At 45.5% G+C, this 22,432-nt stretch overlaps 1 protein-coding gene across 8 annotated transcripts in view; it reads right to left on the bottom strand.

The window, feature by feature from the left end:
- RIN2 (Ras and Rab interactor 2) overlaps positions 1-22,432 on the bottom strand; it is a 268,726-nt gene that overhangs the window by 99,896 nt on the left and 146,398 nt on the right. For 6 of the 8 annotated variants that reach the window (XM_049869987.1, XM_049869985.1, XM_049869993.1 and 3 more), the window contains one exon: positions 20,108-20,200. In XM_049869987.1, the coding sequence (XP_049725944.1) occupies positions 20,108-20,164 (57 nt within the window). In that variant the 5' untranslated portion in view covers positions 20,165-20,200. Of the gene's footprint in view, positions 1-20,107; positions 20,201-20,272; positions 20,390-22,432 lie in introns of those variants that run through there. The other 2 variants (XM_049869989.1, XM_049869983.1) reach the window with 2 other exon arrangements.

Here is a 22,432-nt window from a genome sequence, read left to right as displayed (position 1 = left end):
TTCAGCCAGCTTCAGCCAACAATAGCTACCACTTTATGAGTGGCCCCTCTGCAATGGGCACCGTTCATAGCTCATTTCATCCTCATAGAGTCCCAGTGTGATAGGACAGGTGCTTTTGTTAACCTCACCTTGTGATGAGGAAACCAAGGCTCTTGAGAGTTTGTCCAATGTCGCCCAGTGGCTAATGGTGCAAAAGGGATTGGAAACCAGGGTTCTTGGACTTAAAAACACATGAACTTTCCTTCCAGTATTTCCCAAGTCAGGTACACATCTTTTTTTCTTTTTAATAATTTAATTTTTTGTTGTTTAGAATGTACACAGCAGAACATACACCAATTCAACAATTTCTACATGTACAAGTCAGTGACACTGATTACATTCTTCCAGTTGTGTATCTATTTTCATTTTCCTTTTCTGATTTGTTCCTCCATTGACATAAACTCATTGCCCCCTTAGTTCCTATCTAAACTTTCAAGTTGCTTTTGTTAATTCAATCTCATAGAGTTCTTTAAAAGAACACAGTGCTCAAGGCAGACATTCTTTACTAGTTAAGCTAAACTGTTGTTTGGTTTAAACGCTTCAGGGGATATTTTTGGATTAAGATTTAAAGATCATCTCAGGGCAACAGTTTCAGGAGTTCATCCAGCCTCCAAAGCTCCAGAAAGGCTGGATTCCATGAGAATTTGAAATGTTGTTCTGCATTTTTCCCTAAGACTAGGATTCTTCTATAGATTCTTTGATCAAAACGTGCAGTGATGCTAGCCCGCCACCATCCAGGTCTTCTGGTCTCATGGCAAAGGAGGCAGTTGTTCAAGGAGGTAATTAGCCACACATTCCATTTCCTCCTCCTATTCCTGACTCTCCACCTTCCTCTGTTGCTCCATGAAAACAGAGACCAACTGTTGTGCCCTGGATGGCTGCACGCAAGCTTTTAAGATCCCAGGCACGATGCAATGAACTACGAGGTAGAACAAAAGCACTAAACATGACACCAGGCCAATTACTGGGCTGGGCCATGGAACCATGACTCCAAACCTCCAAACCAAGGAACTGAATACCATGAGGTATTTGGTTGTATATAAGCGGCCTCACCAGCTACTCTCTCTCGGTTGTTATAAATATCTATATCACACAACATTTGACAATTCAACTTTTTACGGATGTACAACTTATTGACATCAATTACATTGATCATCTGTGTAACCTTTACCATTAATCAATGTGATTTTTCTATAACCATAAACAGAAATTCAGTGCGCCATTGGCAATAACCCGCCTTTCCCGGTATGCATCGTTGATGCACTAAATGTAATTCTGAGGGATTATTACTTTTTAAAGGGCTGGCATGTGGTCTACTGGAAGGCCCCTGTGAAAGGCTCCAGGACAAATTTACCAGCTTTATCTCGGTCCTCCAGGCTCTCCTATGACTCATCTCATCCCCCTTCCTCTCTGAGCTCAGGTTTCCTGCCACTCTGTATCATCGTTGGCTCTCTGGCACTTCCTTCCCTTTGACGGTAAGTGGAGCATGAGGGTACTCTCAGTGTACAGTGGAAGGTTTGACTGGAAGCCAGGGCCGACACTTGGTATGGAAGTTTCTTCTGGTGAGAGCCCAGGGCAGCATCCCCAGCTGTCTTGTCTAGAGACTCCTCTACCTTCTTCAGACCCACCCTTCCTGAGGAAGACTTTGATGGTTGCGCCAATGCATATGTCACATATCAGAGGTCAATCGCTGGTGGCCTGTAGGACACACTCAGCTATATTTTGTCCAGCCTGCCTCACTTGGGCTTGTCCTATCTTTTATGGGTAAAATAGCTTCAACACTTTCACTTTCAACAAAGTGAAAGGATATTTCACTTAACCAGATTTATACACAAATCCAGATTTCTAGCTTCTTGAAGATCAGAAACACTGGGCCATCATGGTGATGTTGCCCTCTTTAGATTAGATGTCTGCTCTTCAATTCACCACAGTCCCCACCGCTCCCTCTTGTGCTCCAAAATTGAGGCCTAATGTTAATTGCCTTCACGTAGGTTGGCTTTACTTGTTGACATTATCTGCCTGGCCTCTGTAGGCATCTGGCATTGAGATCTCTGACAGATCATTCTATCTATTTCTGATGACCTATATGAGGCACGTAGTATAGTTCAGGAAGGAGAATAGGTCCTGCCCACAGAAACCAGGCTCTGAATCCCAGTTTTGCCACTTACTCTTATGGGGGGAATGGTGGTCCTTCAGCAAATTAATGACCCAGGGCATGCTTTCTCATTTGTTAAATGAACATACTGCTACTTACACTCAAGATTTCCTTTAAGGGCCCTACAGAGCAGGGAAGAAAGCCTGGGGTAAAACCAGAGGGTAACACTCAGCCCTGAAAGGGGTTTGCTGGGAGTGGGCTTTCCTACTGAAAACACAGAAAGAGAAGGGAGTGATAACCAGAGACAGGGCACTGCACCCCCTGGTGGACTGATTGATTAGTGCATGATATCTTGCCTGAGTGGCAGTTCCCACTGATAAGACAGACTGACTATAGTGTGTTCCCTGGTGTTTGGGAGACACTGAAATTTGAAAGCTGAGATCTGGAACTTCTAAATCCTAATTAAACCAGGGAGAAAGAAGGAGCTATCATAAAGAGGGAGAGGAAATGATAAAGCAAAGGCCAAAGGCTCTGCCCCCTAAGAGTTTTTGGCAGAAAATAGTTATGTGCAAAAACACCAAATAGTGGGGAGAACTGAGAAAGTTAACACTGTTGAAAATTCCAATGCCCCAACAAAAAAATCACAACACACACAAAGAAAAGAGATGATGGCCCATCCAAATGAACATAACGAAGGAAGTGAAAGTATACCTAAGGAAGACTGAATAATGAAAAGAATGGAAGGCTATAATACAACAATGTTAAACTTAATTAAAGTGGTAAGGGAAAACACAAAGACCTAAAAGAAATAAGGAAAACAATGCAGGAACAAAACGAGGACTTGAAAGAAGAGATACAAAGAAATCAAACAGAAATACTGCAACTGAAACAGACAATAATGGCAATGAGAAACACAATGGAAGGATTTAACAACAGATTTAATCAGGCAGAAGAATCAGCAAATTATAGGATAAGACAGGCAAAATTACAGAAGCTGAAGAGCAACAAGAACAGAGGCTCAAGAAGGCTGAGCACAGTTTGATGGAATTATGGGACAACAGCTAGAGACCTAATATATGCATCATGGGAATTCCAGAAGGAGATGAGAGAGCAAGGGACAGAAAGCTATGGTGGACATTTCTTCTCTCTCCTTTTAGACTATCAGAGAGTTGTCTCTATGGCTTGGAAAGGTCACCTAATCAGCAATCTAGGAGGTGCATTAGAGAAAGTCTTGAACAGAGTATTCTGCCTTTAAGTTTTAGTTTCATCAAAAATAAGCAGAACCAACATTCACTTTAAAAAAAAAAAAAACTACCTTTAAGAATTTAGTGACTTCTCTGAAGTCAGGGTTTGCAATTTTTTTTTTTTTTGGTAAAGAGTCAGACAGTAAATATTTTAGGCTTTGTGGGGCTCTGTTGCAACTGCCATTGTGGTATGGAAGCATCCATAGACAATACATAGTGAATGACGTGGCCAGGTGCCAGTACAACTTGACATAAACAGGCTTCTGGCTGGATCTGGCCTGTGGGGCAGAGTTTGCTGACCCTTGTCCTAAGTGACTATCTAACTCCTTATCTTGCTGTTCTCTAATTCACTGCACGTATTTCACATAGGGGCATAGGGTAGGGCTAAAGAATAAATAAATCATAAACTTTTGCAATCTTCCTCCCTCCGTTGCCTTCCTAGTAGGGAAGGGGTGAGGTCTTACAGTCAGCTCTGGCCATGTTTTATTTTATTTTTTTAATTTTTATTGTGCTTTAAGTGCAAGTTTACAAATCACATCAGTCTCTCATACAAAAATTTATATACACCTTGCTATATATTCCTAGTTGCTCTCCCCTTGATGACACAGCACACTCCTTCTCTCCACCTTCTATTTCTGTGTCCATTCAGCCAGCTTCTGTCCCCCTCTGCTCTCTCATCTCCCCTCCAGACAGAAGCTGCACACATAGTCTCATGTGTCTACTTGATCCAAGAAGCTCACTCCTCACCAGTATCATTTTCTATCCCATAGTCCAGTCCAATCCCTGTCTGAAGAGTTGGCTTTGGGAGTGGTTCCTGTCTTGGGCTAACAGAAGGTCTGGGGACCATGACCTCTGGGGTCCTTCTAGTCTCAGACAGACCATTAAGTCTGGTCTTTTTATGAGAATTTGAGGTTTGTATCCCACTGCTCTCCTGCTCCCTCAGGGGTTCTCTGTTGTGCTTCCTGTCAGGGCAGTCATTGGTTGTAGCCAGGCACCATCTAGTTCTTCTGGTCTCAGGGTGATGTAGTCTCTGGTTTATGTGGTCTGGCCATGCTTTGCTGGGGAGAATCTGAATAAGGGCAAAGAAGGAAAATATAAAGCTAAAGACTCCAGGCCAGCCAAGATGATCTGTATGATAAATGCCTAAAGGGATGGGGAGGGAATGGGGAGACTCAGAACTGGATTTGGGTATAGAGGGGATGTTTTTTGGAGAGAGCTGGTGGGCATGTAAACAAGGTGTAGAGAAAGACAGCCAAGCAGATTCCTAGTTGTGTTGTGAAGGAGGCCCACATTGGCAGCCATCCAAGGATTCCAGGAGAGATTTGAAGAGCACTTGGGTTTTCTTGGTTGCTGGGTTAGAGACACAATGTTAACACCAGGTGAGCTTTATGAGGTTGCAAATAGGTTGAATCATGTCGCTCCACTACTCAAAACCCTCCAACCTCCTCACCTAGTGGCATGACTGGCACCTGCTCCCTTGCTCTTTCACTTCCTGCCAGTCTTGCCTGCCCCTCCACTGCCTATCACACATTCTGACCTGGCCTTCTTCCAGAGCCTCAGACACGGCTCCCAGGCCTTTACACAAGCAGTTCCCTCACTGTGAATGCTCTTCCCCTTCTCTCTTCCTTGTCCTGCAGAGTTCAGCTGGATGCCACCTCCTCAGAGAAGGCTTCCCCAGTCACCTGCATGGGTAGCTCTGCTCTCTGCTCCATCCCTCACAGCTCGGTTTCTTTGTTATCTGCTTCCCTCTCCAGGTGGTTCTGCCCATCACTGTAGATTCAGGGCCTAGTCCTGGCCCTGACATTGTAAGTGCTGAAAAATATAGCATAATAAAGATTCCCACAGTAGTACAAATGGTTAATGTGCTCATTACCTAATTTGCTAACTATAAAGTTCAAATCCTCCCGGAGGCACCTCAGGGGAAAGACCTGGCAATCTACTTCTGAAAAAATCAGCTATTGAAAACCCAACGGAGCACAGTTCTGCTCTGATAAAAATGGGGGACTCTGAGTCAGAATCGACTTGACAAAAACTGGTTTATAGCATAATGCACACATATTTATCCATTCAACACATTTACTGAACATTTACTATTGAGCTAGCGCCACCAAAAAACCCGTTGCTGTCGAATCGATTCCAACTCATAGCAACCCTGTAAGACAGAGCAGAACTGCCCCGTAGGGTTTCCAAGAAGCGGCTAGTGGATTCAGACTGACAACTTTTTGATTAGCAGCCAAGCGCTTAAGCACTGCACCACCAGGGCTCCGAGCTAGGCCCAGATGATGTATATCCAACAAACCATCATCTTTACCTCAAGACGCTTACAGGGCAGCGTGTGCTCCACTCATGCTCACGCTTTCCTTGCTTTCACTTCCTTTACTTCTGGAAGGCCTATCCCAGAGACGGTTAGAGAAAACTCAGAGAAGCATTATTTCCTGATTCACAATCCAGGATTTCTCAACCTTGGCACTGTCGACATTTTGGGCTGGATAGTTCTTCCTTGTGGGGCTGTCCTGTGCATTGTAGCAGCTTAGCAGCATCTCTGGCCTCTAACCACTGGAAGTCAGTAGTGTTCCTGCTCCACCTCACCCCCAGTTGTGACAACCAAAAATCCTTCCAGACATTGCCAAATGTTCCTTGGGGGAAAACTGTCCCATCTGAAATCACTGGTCTAGACTGAGCTGGCTGTCCTCAACAGGCCTCAAGTAACTTGCATGGTGAAGACCCCAGCATCTAGGAGACTCTGAAATGAGCCCAGGATCAGAAGTAGAATGAGAGCAAACAGCTGAACCAAAACAGTGCACAGGGATCATAACACCAGTCAGAGGAGGCCACCAGGAACAGAGACAAGGACACTAGAACCACTACAATGACTAACAGCCCCCTCTTCTGACAAACAAGGGAGGTGTCAGCTGCTTCTTTACCATGACACCTCTAAAAATTCCAAAACACCCATTGCCATAGACTATTCCAACTCATAGCGACCTTATAGGACAGAAAAGAAAAAACCCGCTGCTGTCTAGTTGATTCTGACTTACAGTGACCCTATGGAACAGAGTAGAACTGCCCTATAGGGTTTCCAAGTACCACTGGTGGATTCAAACTACCGAACTTTTGGCTAGCAGCTGAACTCTTAATCACTGTGCCACCAGGGCTCCATGACACCTTGAGCCCCCTTTATTCCTCCCACCTTCTAGATAAAATTTATTAAGCAACCCAATCAATGAATTTCCCCTGCTTCCTGACAACACCTGAATCCTCCTTTAGGGTTGCCAGACACAATGCAGGCTGCTCAGTGTTATGGACTAAATTGTGTCCCCCTAAAATATGTTGTAAATCCTAACCCCTACACCTGCGGATGTAATCCCATTTGGGAATAGGGTTTTTCTTTGTTTTGTTAATGAGGCCATGTGTCTTAAGCCAATCATTTTTGTGATATAAAAAGAGCACATTGGGCACAGAGACAAGAAAGCACATGTTGGGGAAGATGGATGCCCCGCTACACGAAGATCACCAAGGAACTGAGGAACGGGGCTGCAAAGAGACAAGGACCTTCCTCCAAAGCCAAAAGAAAGAGAAAACCTTCTCCTAGAGCCAGCAGCTTGAATTGGACTTTCAGCCTCCTGTCAGAAAATAAATTTGTTTGTTAGAGCCGCCTACTTGTGGCATTTTTGTTACAGCAGCAAAAAGAAACTAAGACACCCAGTAAAATGTGAATTTAGATGAATAATTTTATAAGCCTAAGTATATCCCAAATACTGCATAGGACATACTTATACAGGCAGACCCCACGTTACGAACATCCTATTTACGTACAGCCTATAGTTGTGAACCAAACCCCATTAAACCTATTGTAATAAAAATCTGAGGTACACACAATGATTCATAATAACAAATGGGCACTACTTTGCAATGTGCATCAAAACATTATTATTACCCTTTTATTATGTTAAAGATGTTTAAGTGTTTCTGGGAGTGTTTCTTTAATGTTTTTTATGCATAGAAATGTACACTATGTACTATATGCTAAGACAAACACTTGACTAACTCTATAGGGTAGTTCTACTCTGTCCTCTAGGGTTGCTATGAGTTGGACTCGACTCGATGGCAATGGGTTTGGTTTGGTTAGTTGGGGAAAGGGCCCTGGGTGGTGTGAGAGGTTTGTGATCAGTTGCTGACCAAAGGTTGGTGGTTCGAACCCACCCATGGAAGAAAGGCCTGGTGATCTGCTTCTGTTAAGATCACAGCCAAGAAAGCCCTATGGAACAGTTCTACTCTGTGACCTATGGGGTCGCCATGAGCCAGAACTGACTCGATGGCAATGGGGTTTCATTGGGCAGGTGAGGAGAGGCATCGGGAATCTTAGCACGTTGAGTGGTCTGCTCCTACGGACACACGGTGATGTCAGCTGTCTGGGCTTGGGAAGGCCACTCTGCTTCTGTGTGTTACAGGGTGCTGGGCAGCTGGTAAGGTGTTACTAGCCCATTTTCCAGAGGGGGGCATGCAGACATTTCCAGGATTTTTGTATAGTACTATTCAAAAATTCAAACACAGGGCCCAGAGTAGTGGTTCTCAAACTTCAGAGTGCAGGAGCACCCCCGGAGGCCTTATTAGAGCCCAGATCACCAGGCCCCACCCCCAAGGCTTCCCATTCTCTAGGTCTGGCATGGGATTCAAGGATTCACGGCTCTAACAAGTCCGCAGGTGATGCTGATGCCAGTATCTGGTTTCAGGCACCACTCTCTGAAAAGCACTGGTCTGGATTGCTTTGCAGACAAGTCTGGGCAATGCCAGTGCCGTGGGCCTAGGGACCACAGTTCAGGGAATAATTACTTCCTAAGACACCCCACAGAGACACAGGCGGGCATTTGACATTGAAGGGACTTGGCTTTCTTAATCCAGCGTTTCCCAAACCTCCCGGCAGCTAGGATCAGCTGGGTCCTTGTTAACGATAAGGCTTCCATACTGACTTGGTATGTATGGAAATTCTGATTCAGAAGGTATGACATGGGCCCCGGGAATTTGCACTTTAATAAGCACCCAAAGGAATTCTTACCACTTGAGAAGCCTGGGGAAGGAAGTCCTCCCAGCAGAACCCCTTTATTTAACAGATGAGGAAATGGAACTGTGGGGGTTGGGTATATGCCCCCCCAGGTCTCTGGCAACACAGAGTGCAGCAGGCCATGGTCCTGAGGGCAATACCTTCCCCTGGCTGAAGGTGAGTCTAGTCCCTGCACAGAAACCCGGGCCCCTGTACTGAATCAGCGCAAGCTCAAAGTGGAAACCCAGACCCTCAAGATGTGCTCTGTGCACGAATCGGCTCGAGGATCCTGCCATCACCAGGGGGAACTGGTTTACCAAAAGCAATTAACATTTGTTGAGTCACTGTTATTGATCAGGCATTAGCTAAACGGTCTGTAGGGGTGGTGGGTTCGGTTAGCAGCCGAGTGTTTTAACCACCGTACCACCAGGGCTCCTCTGTAGGGGTGATAGCCTAATAAGGGACGTATATTGATCCCTCATTTCCAGATGAGGAAACTGAGACCTAAAGAGTTGGCACAACATTGTCACGTGGGTAGTAGGTAACGGGCTGGGGTAAAGGCTAGGTTTGTCTCACTCCAGAGATCACATGACTCTTAAGCACACCTCTCCTGCCTGCATGGCGACGGACAAGACAGGGAAGATGGGAGCTAAACAGAGTCCCTGTGCAGCCCCCGGCTGCTAGGCTCAGGGCAAGGGTGTTTGGAGAACGTCCAGAAGATGTGCTTTTTCTTTGGAGTTCCTGTCTTCACCCCTACTACTTCCTGGCACCCTCTTTTGACAGCTCCCCTCCACCTGGGGTGACGGTTCCCCTGTGCTGCCTGACTCCACCCATAGGGTGCCCCGAGCCCTGCCCTTCCCCAGCTTCACTTTTTCTGCTTCCTCCCTTTCAACACACATGAACTCAAATTTACCCTCTAGACTGATCTCAACTAAAGGATGGGAAAAAGCCCAGTTCATACTAAATTGTGAATGACTAACAGTGCCATGTGACACTGTTAGTAAGTGTCCCTTAGTAACTCAAATGAATCTCCAATTAGAATTATAGGGTGGTGGGAAAGATTTTTTTTGGGCAGGCTAATCTTTTTAAAAGGTAAGGAGAGAGAAGAAAGAATTTTGCATCCCACTCTACTTTCTCCCTTGGAAAGCATCTGGGACAGTGGGCTCTAGGTGGCCTGTTAGCTAAGGTGAGAAGCTATTCCTAAAAAGGGGAGGACGGACTTCTAAAACTTAAGGTTAGTGCCCTACATAGTCTGGTGACCTTGAGTTGAGGCCAGGCATCATCTTGGGACCAGGGAAACTTGCTGCCTTTCCCTCAGCCAATCCACAGACGAGTCTTGTCTCCTCACCCCTGTTACTGTCATAAAGAGGCACACCAGAGGTTCAGAAGCTGGGGCTTCAGGCTCCCTAGCACACCTCCAGAGCCTCTTGGAGTTAGGGTGCTGTTAGGAGCCTGGGCTGTCCACAGCTGACCCCCCTCCCAAGCCATTAACTAGTTAGGGGTTCACAGCCCAAAGGCAGTCCTGAGAAGTACTTTGTGTACACGGTGCTTTATAAATTGGGATTATTTGACATAAAAATTTAGATTTCTGATCTCTCCTGAAACATCAGAAGCTCCACATTCATTCTTGTCTGACAACAATTGGTTGGGGCTGAGTGAGCAGCTTCCCCTCCTAGCAGGGCGTGTCAGACACCAGGCCCACTTACTCATTCCATCCCTGTATGGCTCCCTGGGCTTTAGAGCTGGTAACTAAACTTTTTCTATGTTTATTTCTCTAAGGTGGCCACCAAGGACCCCCATGTCCTGGCGGTCTCACCATGTGTACGCTCCTGTGAGTGTGGGCTGGACTTACTGACTCACTTCTAGTGAACAGAACGCTGCAGAAGTGATGGGCTGTCACTTCAAGATCAGGTTATAAAACGACTGTGGCTTCTGTCCCTCTTGCTCTTGCCTGTATCACTCCCCGTGGAGGAGCCTGCTGCCATGTCATGAGGCCAGCCCTGTGGAGAGGCCCATCTGCAGGGACTGTGGTGGATATTTCTGAAGTGGATTCCTGACCAACCAAGCCTTCAGACGACACTCAGCCCCCGCTGACAGCTTGGCCACAATCTCATAGAGGCCTGTGAGATATAGATAGATGTTTTAAGTCACTGAGATTTGGAAGCAATTAGTTACATAGCAATAGATAATAGTGCTTCAGATTTTGTTGTAGAAATGGGTTTCTGCTGACCATGTAAAGACAATGGAAGGAATATTACCCTGGGAAACTAATCTGTGACCAGTACCATTTGCTGTTGAATTGATTCTGACTCACGACATGGGTCAGAGTAGAACTGCTCCCTAGGGTTTTCAGTGGCTGATTTTCTGAGAAGTAGATCCTCAGATGTTTCTTTCGAGGCACCTCTACGAGAACTCACACCTCCAACCTTTCAGTTAGCGGCCGAGTGTGTTAGCCGTTTGCACCACCCAAGGACTCCGATTTTTTATTACTCTGTGGTAAAAGCACACACGTGTAGACAAATCTGGCTTTTTAGAAATTACACGTTGACATAACCGTCCTTCACAACTACATGTCCCTCCTTGGTGTCCTCCTCGTCGCGCGAACTCAGAGCTACAAGTAAGCTGGAGTAACATTTGGTTCCAGGGAAGCGGGACAATCTATTTCACCTCTCAGCTCCCTGGTGAGGTGAGAATGTGCTGAGGCCAGACAGGCGGCATTTAAGGTCAGAAATGCATGGCTATGACGTGCTGGATGAACCAGCCTATAAAACCGTGAAATCCATTGCTTTTGAAAATGCTGACGGGAACTGTGTTAGCCCACAAGTCCAACAAGCTTGTGGCATTCCTAGAAAGTTGTGTCCGCGGCGGCGATCTGTGTTCTGCAGGCTTGTGGAACAGATGGCGAAAGATATCCGTGTGCATCTAAAAAAAGCCAACCGCCTCACCAGAGTGCAGCCACTGTCCCCATGACCTCTCCAGATGGAGCCTCCTGGCAGAGTGCACTGGAGAATGGGGACGCAATCAGAGGAACCCTCAGAGAGGTTGCGGGAGAAACACAGGCCAGGAACTCGGTCCAGGCCCAATTCTTGTCCCTGCTAAAGACTAACCAGCCCTGATACTTCAGCCTTCCTAGTCCTCAGTTCATAAGATTGAAGTTGTCAAGGATTTCATTTTGCTTGGATCCACGATCAACAGCCATGGAAGCAGCAATCAAGAAATCAAGACACATTGCGTTGGGTAAATCTGCTGCAAAGGACCTCTTCAAAGTGTTGAAGAGCAAAGATGTCACCCTGAAGCCTAGGTGCGCCTGACCCGCCATGGTATGTTCAATCGCATCGTATGCATGTGAAAGCTGGACAGTGAATGAGGAAGACTGAAGAAGAATTGACACCTTTGAATTGTGGCGTTGGCAAAGGATATCCAATATACCATGGACTGCCAAAAGAACGAACAAATCTGTCTTGGAAGAAGCACAGCCAGAATGCTCCTTAGAGGCAAGGATGGCAAGACTGTATCTTACATGCTTTGGACATGTTGTCAGGAGGGATCAGTCCCTGGAGAAGGACATCATGCTGGGCAGAGTACAGGGTCAGCGGAAAAGAGGAAGACCCTCAATGAGGTGGATTGACACAGTGGCTGCAAAAATGAGCTCAAGCCTAACAACGGTTGTAAGGATGGGTCAGGACCGGCAGTGTTTCGTTCTGTTGTGCACAGGGTCGCTATGAGTCGGAACCGACTCGACGGCACCTAACAACAACGACAGTCCTCAGTTCCCCATCTGTAAAAGGAGGAGATTAGACTAGATAAACTCTAAGCCTTCACTACCAATGTGGCGGTCACCGGCCACACGTGGCTACTCAGCAACTGGCAGGTGGCAGGTGTGAATTAAGACATGCTGATGGTAAAATACATTCTGGATGTCAAAAACACTAAAAAAGAGGTAAAATATCTGATTAGTAGTGTTTTATAATGATTACATGAGGCATTGGTGGTTCAGTGGTAGAACTCTTACCTTCCATGCAAGAGATCCAGGTAAAATTCCCAGCTAGCACACCTTATGCGTAGCCACCACCTGTCTGTCAGGGGAGGCTTGCCTGCTGCTGTGACATTGAACAGGTTTCAGCAGAGCTTCCAGACTAAGACAGTGTAGGAAGAATGACCTGGGGGTCTACTTCTGAAAATGAGCCAATGAAAACTCTATGGATCACAATGGCCTGATCTGCAACTAATCATGGGAATGAAACAGGACCACACAGCATTTTGTTCCATTGTGTACAGGGTCACCATGAGTCAAGGGTTGACTTGGTGACCACTAACCACAGCAACCTTCCACGTGTCTGTCAGTTGGTCGTACGTTGGGAGCTTGTGTGTTGCTGTGATGCTGGAAGCTATGCCTTCGGTAATCAAATACCAGCAGGGTCACCCACGATGGACAGGTTTCAGCTGAGCTTCCAGACTAAGACAGATGAGGAAGAAGGACCCGGCAGTCTACTTCTGAAAAGAATTAGCCAGTGAAAACCTTAGGAATAGCAGTGGAACATTGTCCGATATAGTGCTGGAAGATGAGCCCCTCAGGTTGGAAGGCACTCAGAAGATGACTGAGGAAGAGCTGCCTCCTCAAAGCAGAGTCGACCTTAATGACATGGATGGAGTAAAACTTTGGGGACCTTTATTTGCTGATGTGGCATGACTCAAGATGAGAAGAAACAGCTGCAAACATCCATTAATAACCGGAACTTGAAATGTACAAAGTATGAATCTAGAAAATTGCAAATCGTCAAAAATAAGATGGAACACATAAACATTGATATCCTAGGCATTAGTGAGCTGAAATGGACTAGTATTGGCCATTTTGAATTGGACAATCATATGGTCTACTCTGCCAGGAATGACAACTTCAAAAGGAATGGCACTGCATTCATCATCAAAAACAACATTTCAAGATCTACCCTGAAGTTAATGCTGTCAGTGATAGGATAATATACATACACTTACAAGGAAGACCAGTTAATATAACTATTATTCAAATCTACACACCAACCACTATGGCCAAAGATGAAGAAATTGAAGACTTTTACCAACTTTTGCAGTCTGAAATTGATTGAACATGTAATCAGGATGCATTGATAATTACTGGTGATTGCAATTCGAAAGTTGGAAACAAAGAAGAAGGTTCCGTAGTTGGAAAATATGGCCTTGGTAATAGAAATGATGCCAGAGATCACATAATAAAATTTTGCAGGACCAACAACCTCTTCATTGCAAATACCTTTTTCACCTACATGAACAGTGACTATACACATGGACCTCACCAGCTGTAATACACAGGAATCAAATCGACTACATCTGTGGAAAGAGATGACAGAAAAGCTCAATATTATCAGTCAGAACTAGGCCAGGGGCCAACTGTGGAACAGACCGTCAATTGCTCATATGCAACTTCAAGTTGAAACTGAAGAAAATTAGAACAAATCCACGGAGCCAAAGTATGACCTTGAGTATGTCCTACCTGAATTTAGAGACCACCTCAAGAATAGATTTGAAGCACTGAACACTAACGATCGAAGACTAGATGGGTTGTGGAACGATATCAAGGACGACATACATGAAGAAAGCAAGAGGTCATTAAAAAGACAGAAAAGAAAGAAAAAACCAAAGCGGATGTCTGAAGAGACTCTGAAACTTGCTCTTGAACGTTGAGTAGCTAAAGCAAAAGGAAAAAATGATGAAGCAAAAGAACTGAACAGAAGATTTCAAAGGGCGGCTCAAGAAGACAAAGTAAACTATTATAATGACCACGTGCAAAGAGCTGGGAAGAACACACTTGGCGCTTCTCAACCTGAAAGGACTGAAGAAAAAATTCAAGCCTCGAGTTGCAATAGTGAAGGGTTCTATGGGGAAAATATTAAAGGATGCAGGAAGCATCAAAAGAAGATGGCAGGAATACACAGAGTTGTTATACCAAAAAGAACTGGTTGACGTTCAGCCATTTCAAGAGGTGGCGTATGATTAGGAACTGATGGTACTGAAGGAAGAAGTCCAAGATGTACTGAAGGCACTGGCAAAAAACAAGGCTCCAGGAACTGATGGAGTATCAGTTGAGATGTTTCAACAAATGGATGCAGCACTGGAGGTGCTCACTTGTCAATGCCAAGAAATTTGGAAGACAGCTATCTGGCCAACCAACTGGAAGAGATCCATTTTTATGCCTATTCCCAAGAAAGGTGATCCAACCCAATGTGGATATTATGAAATAATATCATTAATATCCCATGCAAGCAAAATTTTGCTGAAGATCATTCAAAAGTGGCTGAAGCAGTATATCCACAGGGAACTGCCAGAAATTCAGGCTGGATTCAGAAGAGGACATGGAACCAGGGATATCATTGCTGATGTCAGATGGATTTTGTCTGAAAGCAGAGAATACCTGGAAGATGTTTACCTGTGTTTTATTGGCTATGCAAAGGCATTCGACTATGTGGATCATAACAAATTATGGATAACTTTGCAAAGAATGGGAATTCCAGAACACTTAATTGTGCTCATGAGGAGCCTGTACATAGATCAAGAGGCAGTTGTTTGGACAGAACAAGGGGATATTGGGTGGTTTAAAGTCAGGAAAGGTGTGCATCAGGATTGTATCCTTTCACCATACCTATTCAATCTGTATGCTGAGCAAATAATCTGGGAGGCTAGAATATGTGAAGAAGAATGGGGCATTAGGATTGGTGGAAGACTCATTAACAACCTTGCTTGCTGAAAGTGAAGAGGACTTGGAGCACTTACTGATGAAGATCAGAGACCACGGCCTTCAGTATGGGTTGCACCTCAACATAAAGAAAACAAAAATCCTCACAAATGGACTAACAAGCAACATCATGAAATAGAGAAAAGATTGAAGTTGTCAAGGATTTCATTTTACTTGGATCCATACTTCTTCCAAGATAGATCTCTTTGTTCTTTTGGCAGTCCATGGTGTATTCAGTATTCACTAATGGACTGAATTGAGTGTCCCAAAATGTATGTTGAAGCCCTACTCGATACCTGTGTGTGTGACCTTGTTTGGAAACAGAATCTTTAAAGACGTTATCAGTGAACATGACATCATGCTGGCGTACTGGAGTAGAGTGGATCCTAATCCAATTTGAGTGCTGTCTTCATAACAGAGGGCAGATGGCCATGTGACAAGGAGTTATGGTGTAGCTATAGGCCAAGGAATGCCTGGGACTACCAGGAGGCTCTGTGTGTGTGTGTGCGTGTGTGTGTGTGTGGTGTACGTGTGTGTGCGAAAGAGAGAGACGGAAAGAAAGAATCTTTATCTAGAGCCTTCAGAGAAAACATGGCCCTGCCAACACCCGGAATTTGGACTTCTAGTCTCCAGAGCTGTGAGACAATGAATTTCTGTTCTTATCAGCTACCTAGGTAATCTGGCACTTTGTTAGGACAGCCCTAGGGATAGAGAACACAGAGTGGCTGAGAGAAAACAAACCAGCACTTCCAGGGGTGGGGTAGGTGGTTACGGGCATGACCCATGATACCCACAAATGATAGATGAGAACCTGAGCAGGAAGGTGGACATAGGAAAGGGAAGGAGGGCATGGATTTAGGACACTTGAGGAGAATTGGGAAACCCTGGTGGCACAGTGGTTAATAGCTACGGCTGCTAACCAGAAGGTCTGCAGTTTGAATCCACCAGGCACTCCTTTAAAACTCTATGGGGCAGTTCTACTCTATCCTATAAGGTAGCTATGAGTTGGAATTGATTCGATGGCAACAGATTTGGGTTTTTTTTTTTTTTGAGGAAGATTTGCCAACACTGGGATGAGGATGGGGTGGCTTGCAGGAGGCTGTGGGATTCAGAAAAAGGAGGGATCAAAGATGACTTTGAGCTGGCCTGCCCCTAGTTCAGGACTACCTAGAAATTTTGCAGCCTAAATAATGTTTTTCTTATACAACCTTTTTCCAACAACACACCCTTGAAATTTCATGGCAATAGGTGTAGACTTCTATTACGCCATGCTAAAAACACTTAAATGCAGACAACCTTGGCTGCCTTATCTAAGGCTTCACCCTTCATGTGTTTCCACAGTGACCCTGCAGAACCGGAAGATGCTATTCCTCACAAGTGGTTGAGGAAAATTCACCATGGTGCCAGGAAGTCCTGTGGGGATGTTTTTCCAGACCAGGGTTTACGTGGCCAGAGCTTCCAGGATATGATTACACTTGAACCAGAGCCAGGGGGCATTCTCAGTTATGTCAGAATGTCCAGTCTGTGCATAATCCACACTCCTGATGTGTCCTGAAACTTATCTGAGTCATTTCCATGAGCCAGGACAGATGGGAAACCACAAATCAAGGCTTTCTACTCCTGGTTAGCATCTCTGGTTTAAAAACACAAACTTGATGGGGGAGGATAATGATGAGAAGAGGTCCACTGATTGGCCTTTCAATTATCTATACTTTATGCAAAATCACATGAGCTCTTGTTGTTGTTAGGTGCTGTTGAGTCGGTTCCGACTCCTAGCGACCCTATGTACAATAGAACGAAACACTGCCTGGTCCTGCGCCATCCTCACCATCTTTGTCACGCTTGGGCCCATTGCCGTAGCCACTGGGTCAATCCATCTCATTGAGGGTCTTTCTCTTTTTCGCTGACCCCTCTACTTTACATGAGCGCTAATAACCAAAAAAGGAATAGTAAGCATGTGGAACTCAGCCATGAGCCACAATTGTAACCCAGAATCCTCACACTTAGCAAATTGCTCCATCCAGTTACAGGGCATCACAGATGTACACTGAGAAAACCATTGCCGCAGACTAAGAGATTCACCTCCACCTTCTTGGATAAGTGTCAACCCCAGTTCTTGGTCAAGGGCCACTTCCTCAGGAAGGTTTCCTCTGGGATCTCAGGCTAGCCTCAAGCCCCTGTTACTTCTTACGTGAAGCGTTTTTTTTCTTTTATGATTTATGTGTTTAGTGGTGTGGCTATACTGTGTCACCAGGCTGGTTTTTGGTTTTCTCTCCCCAGGGCCTAGGGCACAGCTTGGTTGCTCAAAGGCGCTTAGTAAATGTGAACTGAAATAAACCATGAGGAGTAAAAAAAAATGGCCAGTGGGTCCCAGAATGCTCTGAGTGACAAACCGTCTCAGCAGCTGAACTCCACTCCAGCTCATGAACCTTCAAAGGCTCAGTACTAAATGTCTGGAGGGCAGTTTACTTCACCCTTGGAGATAACTACATGCCTGTTGCTGGTGGCTACGTACAGGACACGTCTGTAACAAAGGAAAGAAATACAGGGTAGCCGCATCTTTTACATGGAGCATCTAACTGAAATTAAACAAGTGAAGCTCAGGGGGATTAAAAAAACAAACAGACAAAACATGTTAAACACTGCAGGCCACTTTTCCAGCATTTCCCTCATGGGGATCTGGCCCAGGAAGGATCAGGAGGTAGGAGGCAGGAATCTGGAGCGCTCGCTGGGGGTTCAGGCAGACCTCTCACCTCTTGCCTGATTGATTCTGTCATGCAACAGTTCTTTACCAGGTGTTCAACACGACCTTTCCTAGGACTGCAGGAGACTGGCTACCATCAACTTAATGGTAGGTAGTATTGAATCCAAAATACTTTCTTCCTAAGGAATTTTCCAAAGCAATTTTGACTAGACTCGATTTTCTTCCACATTGACTTTAAAATCAAAGTCAACATAAGTTACAAATGTAAAATCAAAGTCTATGTAAGATACAGCTCCACTGTGCTTCCTGAGAGCATATATTGGTAGTTACAGACTAGCCAATATTTTAGGTTGGCTTAGAAAGGTTGCTGCTTCGAATCTGCCAGCCGTTCCGTGGGAGAAAGACGTGGCAGTCTGCTTCCGTAAAGATTTACAGCTTTGGAAACCCTATGGGGCAGTTCTACTCTGTCCTGTAGAGTCGTTATGCATCGGAATCCACTCGACGGTAACAGTTTGGTTAGGTTTTGGTTTTTATGGTTCATCCCTTCCACCAGACGGAAATACATATCCCTATAAGGTGCAACCCAAGAACCTGGAGGATGAGTCAGGAGACCAGGTGGGTTCAGCTTTGGGTCTAAGGAGCCTTGAGGCGCTCCCTACCTGCCTCATGTGGGCAGATCTCCTACAGGTTTGATTAAAGCTCAGAGCATCAATTGAGGATTGGAACTACTCGTGTCCAATAGCTTAACTACTATGACTGAGAACTGAGACCATCTGCATCAACATAACTATTCATTCCAAGATACTCTTGCCCAGGAAGTTAAGGCCGTAAAACAATAAATAACTTCACTATTTGCTGTGGGAAATTTCTACAGTTTTCTGGCAATTTGCTCACCTAGGAAAACAACTTGGTAATCAAATGATGATTTACTTACCAAAACTCGCCTCAAGACCCTTGTCTTATCGTATCCATCAATCATGAACTTTTATGTTACAAACTTCACCAAAGCCTAATCAGTTCACTGCCTTAATAAACACAGCTTAAGCCTCTTGAGCCTAGACCCCAAAACCCTAAAAACACAACATCCTGACCTTTCCTGGCTTTGACACCACTAAGACTGTGTCCTGCTGACGTTCTCTCTACTGCAGCAGAGTGAATGAACTTGGCTTTGCTTTATCAACAGGTTATTCTGATGGATTTTTGTGGAGCCAATAACTGACACAATAAATCAATTTTGGTTTCTTGGAAATACGGAGCGTATAAATAAGGGTTGATATAGCCTTCCAGCCCATAAGAGTTGGATAGTTATTAAACAGACTACGTTCCTCCGGAATAAAGTTCAAGTGCCTCTACCCTCTTCTGCAGGAAAAAGACGTGCTGTTGGAACACCTGCCAGTGACAGATTTCAAATGAAGATTTTACCTCCGTTCTGTTCTTCTACTTTCTAACATGATTCTGTATTTCCCAAATTTCCTACAATGAGTATGCATTATCTGGAGAGTAAAAGAAAGGAAACAAAGCGAAAAGCCACAGGAAACAAAATTCCCACGTGTAAATTAGAAGACCACTGAGTGTTAATTTAAAATGTGTGCACACACACATACACGCACAACTAGTATATAAAACACCCACTCAAAATCTTACCACGTTAAGCTAGTCGGGTAAGTTTACCCTGTCAGCATTAACATGGGCAGAGAAAAGCTGTACACTTTTGACCGCCTTGCCATGTTTCTCCCACACCTTGCCTGGGGTGTTTGATCAGACACAGATTCCCAGGCCATCCCCAGCAAACGGGATTCAATCAGTGGAGGGTGAGGCCCAGAAATCTGTATTTATGAGCACTCAAGTGATTCAAACAATCAAACGAAGGGCAGGACACACGGACTACAGCCTCAGCTCTCTGGAATGCGAAGTCTGGATTTTAAAGAGCTTCCACCATCAAGCTGCTCAACTGAAAAAGAAAACACTGAGCAGTTCACACATAAAGGGTGCCTCGACACCATAGCACCTCTCTGTGCCAGAGCCCTGTGCATTTTGTAATTTCAGTATGGAAGCGCTAAACTGCAACCATCCCCCCGCCCCACTGTGTAAATCATGGTAACAGCTCGCAGCTGGGCTCAGGCGGCGCTGGCTGAGAGCTGGGGATCCTGCTGCAACTCGGGGAGAGCGGATTCCCAGGCAACCAGCACCGGGAGCAGGCTGACAATTAGCGATCACAATCAAGGCTTCCTTTTACCTTAAAGAAACTTCCACGCTTGTCCAGAAGGCGGGAGCCCATTGTCCACGCAGACATTTCCCCCAGCGAGGCTCTACTGCATGCCTGGGACTCCTGAAGGTAGAGACATTTTTAATGGTTAGTCCAGCCTGTAGGAAATTCCTTTCTAAGCCACAGAACACTCACAACAACAGTCCTGCCAAGAGCTCTTTCCGTCAACAACACAGCGCCATTTATTTCCCACCAAAGCTCTTGCATGTCCTTTCGGTCTGTGATTTCCTGCCTCGGACGGTGTCCCACCTCACTGCGCCTCTCCCCCGGCCCCCCCCCACTTGTCCAGCTGACGTAGAAGGTTCCAGCGCTGCCTAAAGCATAATGATTGCTTTGTGTGTTTGCTTGACCTCACACTGAAGTCCAGGAGGGACAAATATTAGATGTCACCACGATCTGTTCTGAAAGCTTATAGATTTAATGGGACTGATCAGACAGGGGCAGGGGAAGAATGGGGCACTGTGTGTCCCAGGAAGTCCTGCTGGAATGGAATGAGGTCATCAGGAGCTCTGCTGGCCCTCCCTCCAGGCAAGGTCAGCTGAAGGGCACTGGGAAACAAATCACTATTTTCTCCTTAGAAATCAGGAAGGGTTGGATGAAATACTGTGTCACTGTTTACAAAGATCAGGTCATGTAAGGGGCCAATATGTAAATAGTTCCCTGATAATCCAAGGAAAGGGGTGCCTGCTGGAATGTGGAAGGAGGTGTAATGGCAGGGTAACCAGAATTCCGAATCCTAACTGTAGCTATTCGAGCTTGAATCTCCCTCACTTGGAGCATCAAAATCCAATAATCCTCCCTCTTGGCCACAAAGCCTTCCATGTTCACTTCCAAGTTAAACACACACCAGAGGTGCAGCTGACCTCGCCCAGGCCAGTGTGTATTACGGGGACTGAGCGAGCCTCTCCAAAGCTTTCCAATCCCCTGAAACTCCACCAGGGGCCAATGCAACACCGCCCTCATCCTCCTAGTCCCTCCTGCTCGTTGTAACAAGTGCAGAGGCAGCTCCACTCGACTAGCCCCCAAGGGACCCCAGGGTCCAAAGGATGCATTATTCTCCTGGCTCTTGTTTCTTGGTGCTATGAGGTCCCCATGTCTTTCTGCCCGATTCTCTCTTTTATATCTCAAAAGAGATTGATTTAAGACACAACGTAATCTTGTAGATTGAGTCCTGCCTCATTAATATAACTATGCTAACCCTGCCTCATTAACATCATAAAGGTAATATTTACAACACATAGGAAAATCCCATCAGATGACAAATGGTGGACAATCACACAGTACTGGGAATCAGGGCCTAGCTAAGTTGACAGACATTTTGGGGAGACACAATTCAATCCATGACAGGCACCAAGACCAGAGCTGGTTTACTGGGGTTGCCTCATTATTCACTGGGTGAAAGGGAGGCTCAAAGGGCTGTTGATGGTGGCGTTAGAGAAGCTTCAATAAGTGGGAAAACGAAACCTGCAGAGAGTGGTGTAAGCGTGACTGAGCGAGATCTTTGGAGAGGCTTGACTCTACCAGTGACTTACCCTCCCATTTTCACGCACAGTGGACCACGACGACCCCTGAGATTCCATTTAGGAAAAAATAATAATAGAACTCATGCCCCCCTCTTTCTGGAAGCTTCACCCATTTCAGTCATTCCTCCAGGGCTGTACTACGTTAAAGGTTCCAAGGTATCTCCCCTGAGCTTCTTTCCAGGAGTGATCCCGCAGGGAGGAAGACCAACACTCCAAATCCCTCCCAAGGAGACGGGGGTGGGGAGGGGGCTTCTCAGTGCAATTCAGCTTTCCCAGAGAGGCAGGTTTTGGGGCTCAGCCTCTGAATGGAGCCCAACTCCACGGCCCTTGAAGGCCATCACTCATGAGCAAAGTTTGAAGACTGGAGCAACACCAGAAAGAGAACACGGCACTGTGCTCAGAAGGAAGAGCAAACAGGAGCAGCCCTGTAACCTCAGGAGCAAACAGTTAACCGTTCATACCCAAAACCACACAAATAAAAGAGCATACACTTCTTTAAACCTAACCTAGCTTCCATCATTCTTTTTCTTCCAGACATTTTCTCAGCAGTTAAGGAGTTGCCAAGAGCCAAGACTTCATTCCTAACCAGCCCCAATCTCTTTGTTCTGTGCAGAGGTTTTCCATATACAAACCCTTCTGGATGAGCCCCGACAGGCAAGGAATTTGCCTTTAGCAATGGAGCAGTTTGGATTCCAGAATTTCCTATTTTAGTTTAATTAGCTGCCTGAAAAATGCATGGGTGCATTTAACTGAAACTGTCTTCAACCAAACA

This window comes from Elephas maximus, chromosome 25, assembly GCF_024166365.1.
Source record: "Elephas maximus indicus isolate mEleMax1 chromosome 25, mEleMax1 primary haplotype, whole genome shotgun sequence".
Lineage (NCBI taxonomy): Eukaryota > Metazoa > Chordata > Mammalia > Proboscidea > Elephantidae > Elephas > Elephas maximus.
Note: the sequence above shows the minus strand (reverse complement) of the source record. Positions and strands in the feature narration are given on the sequence as shown.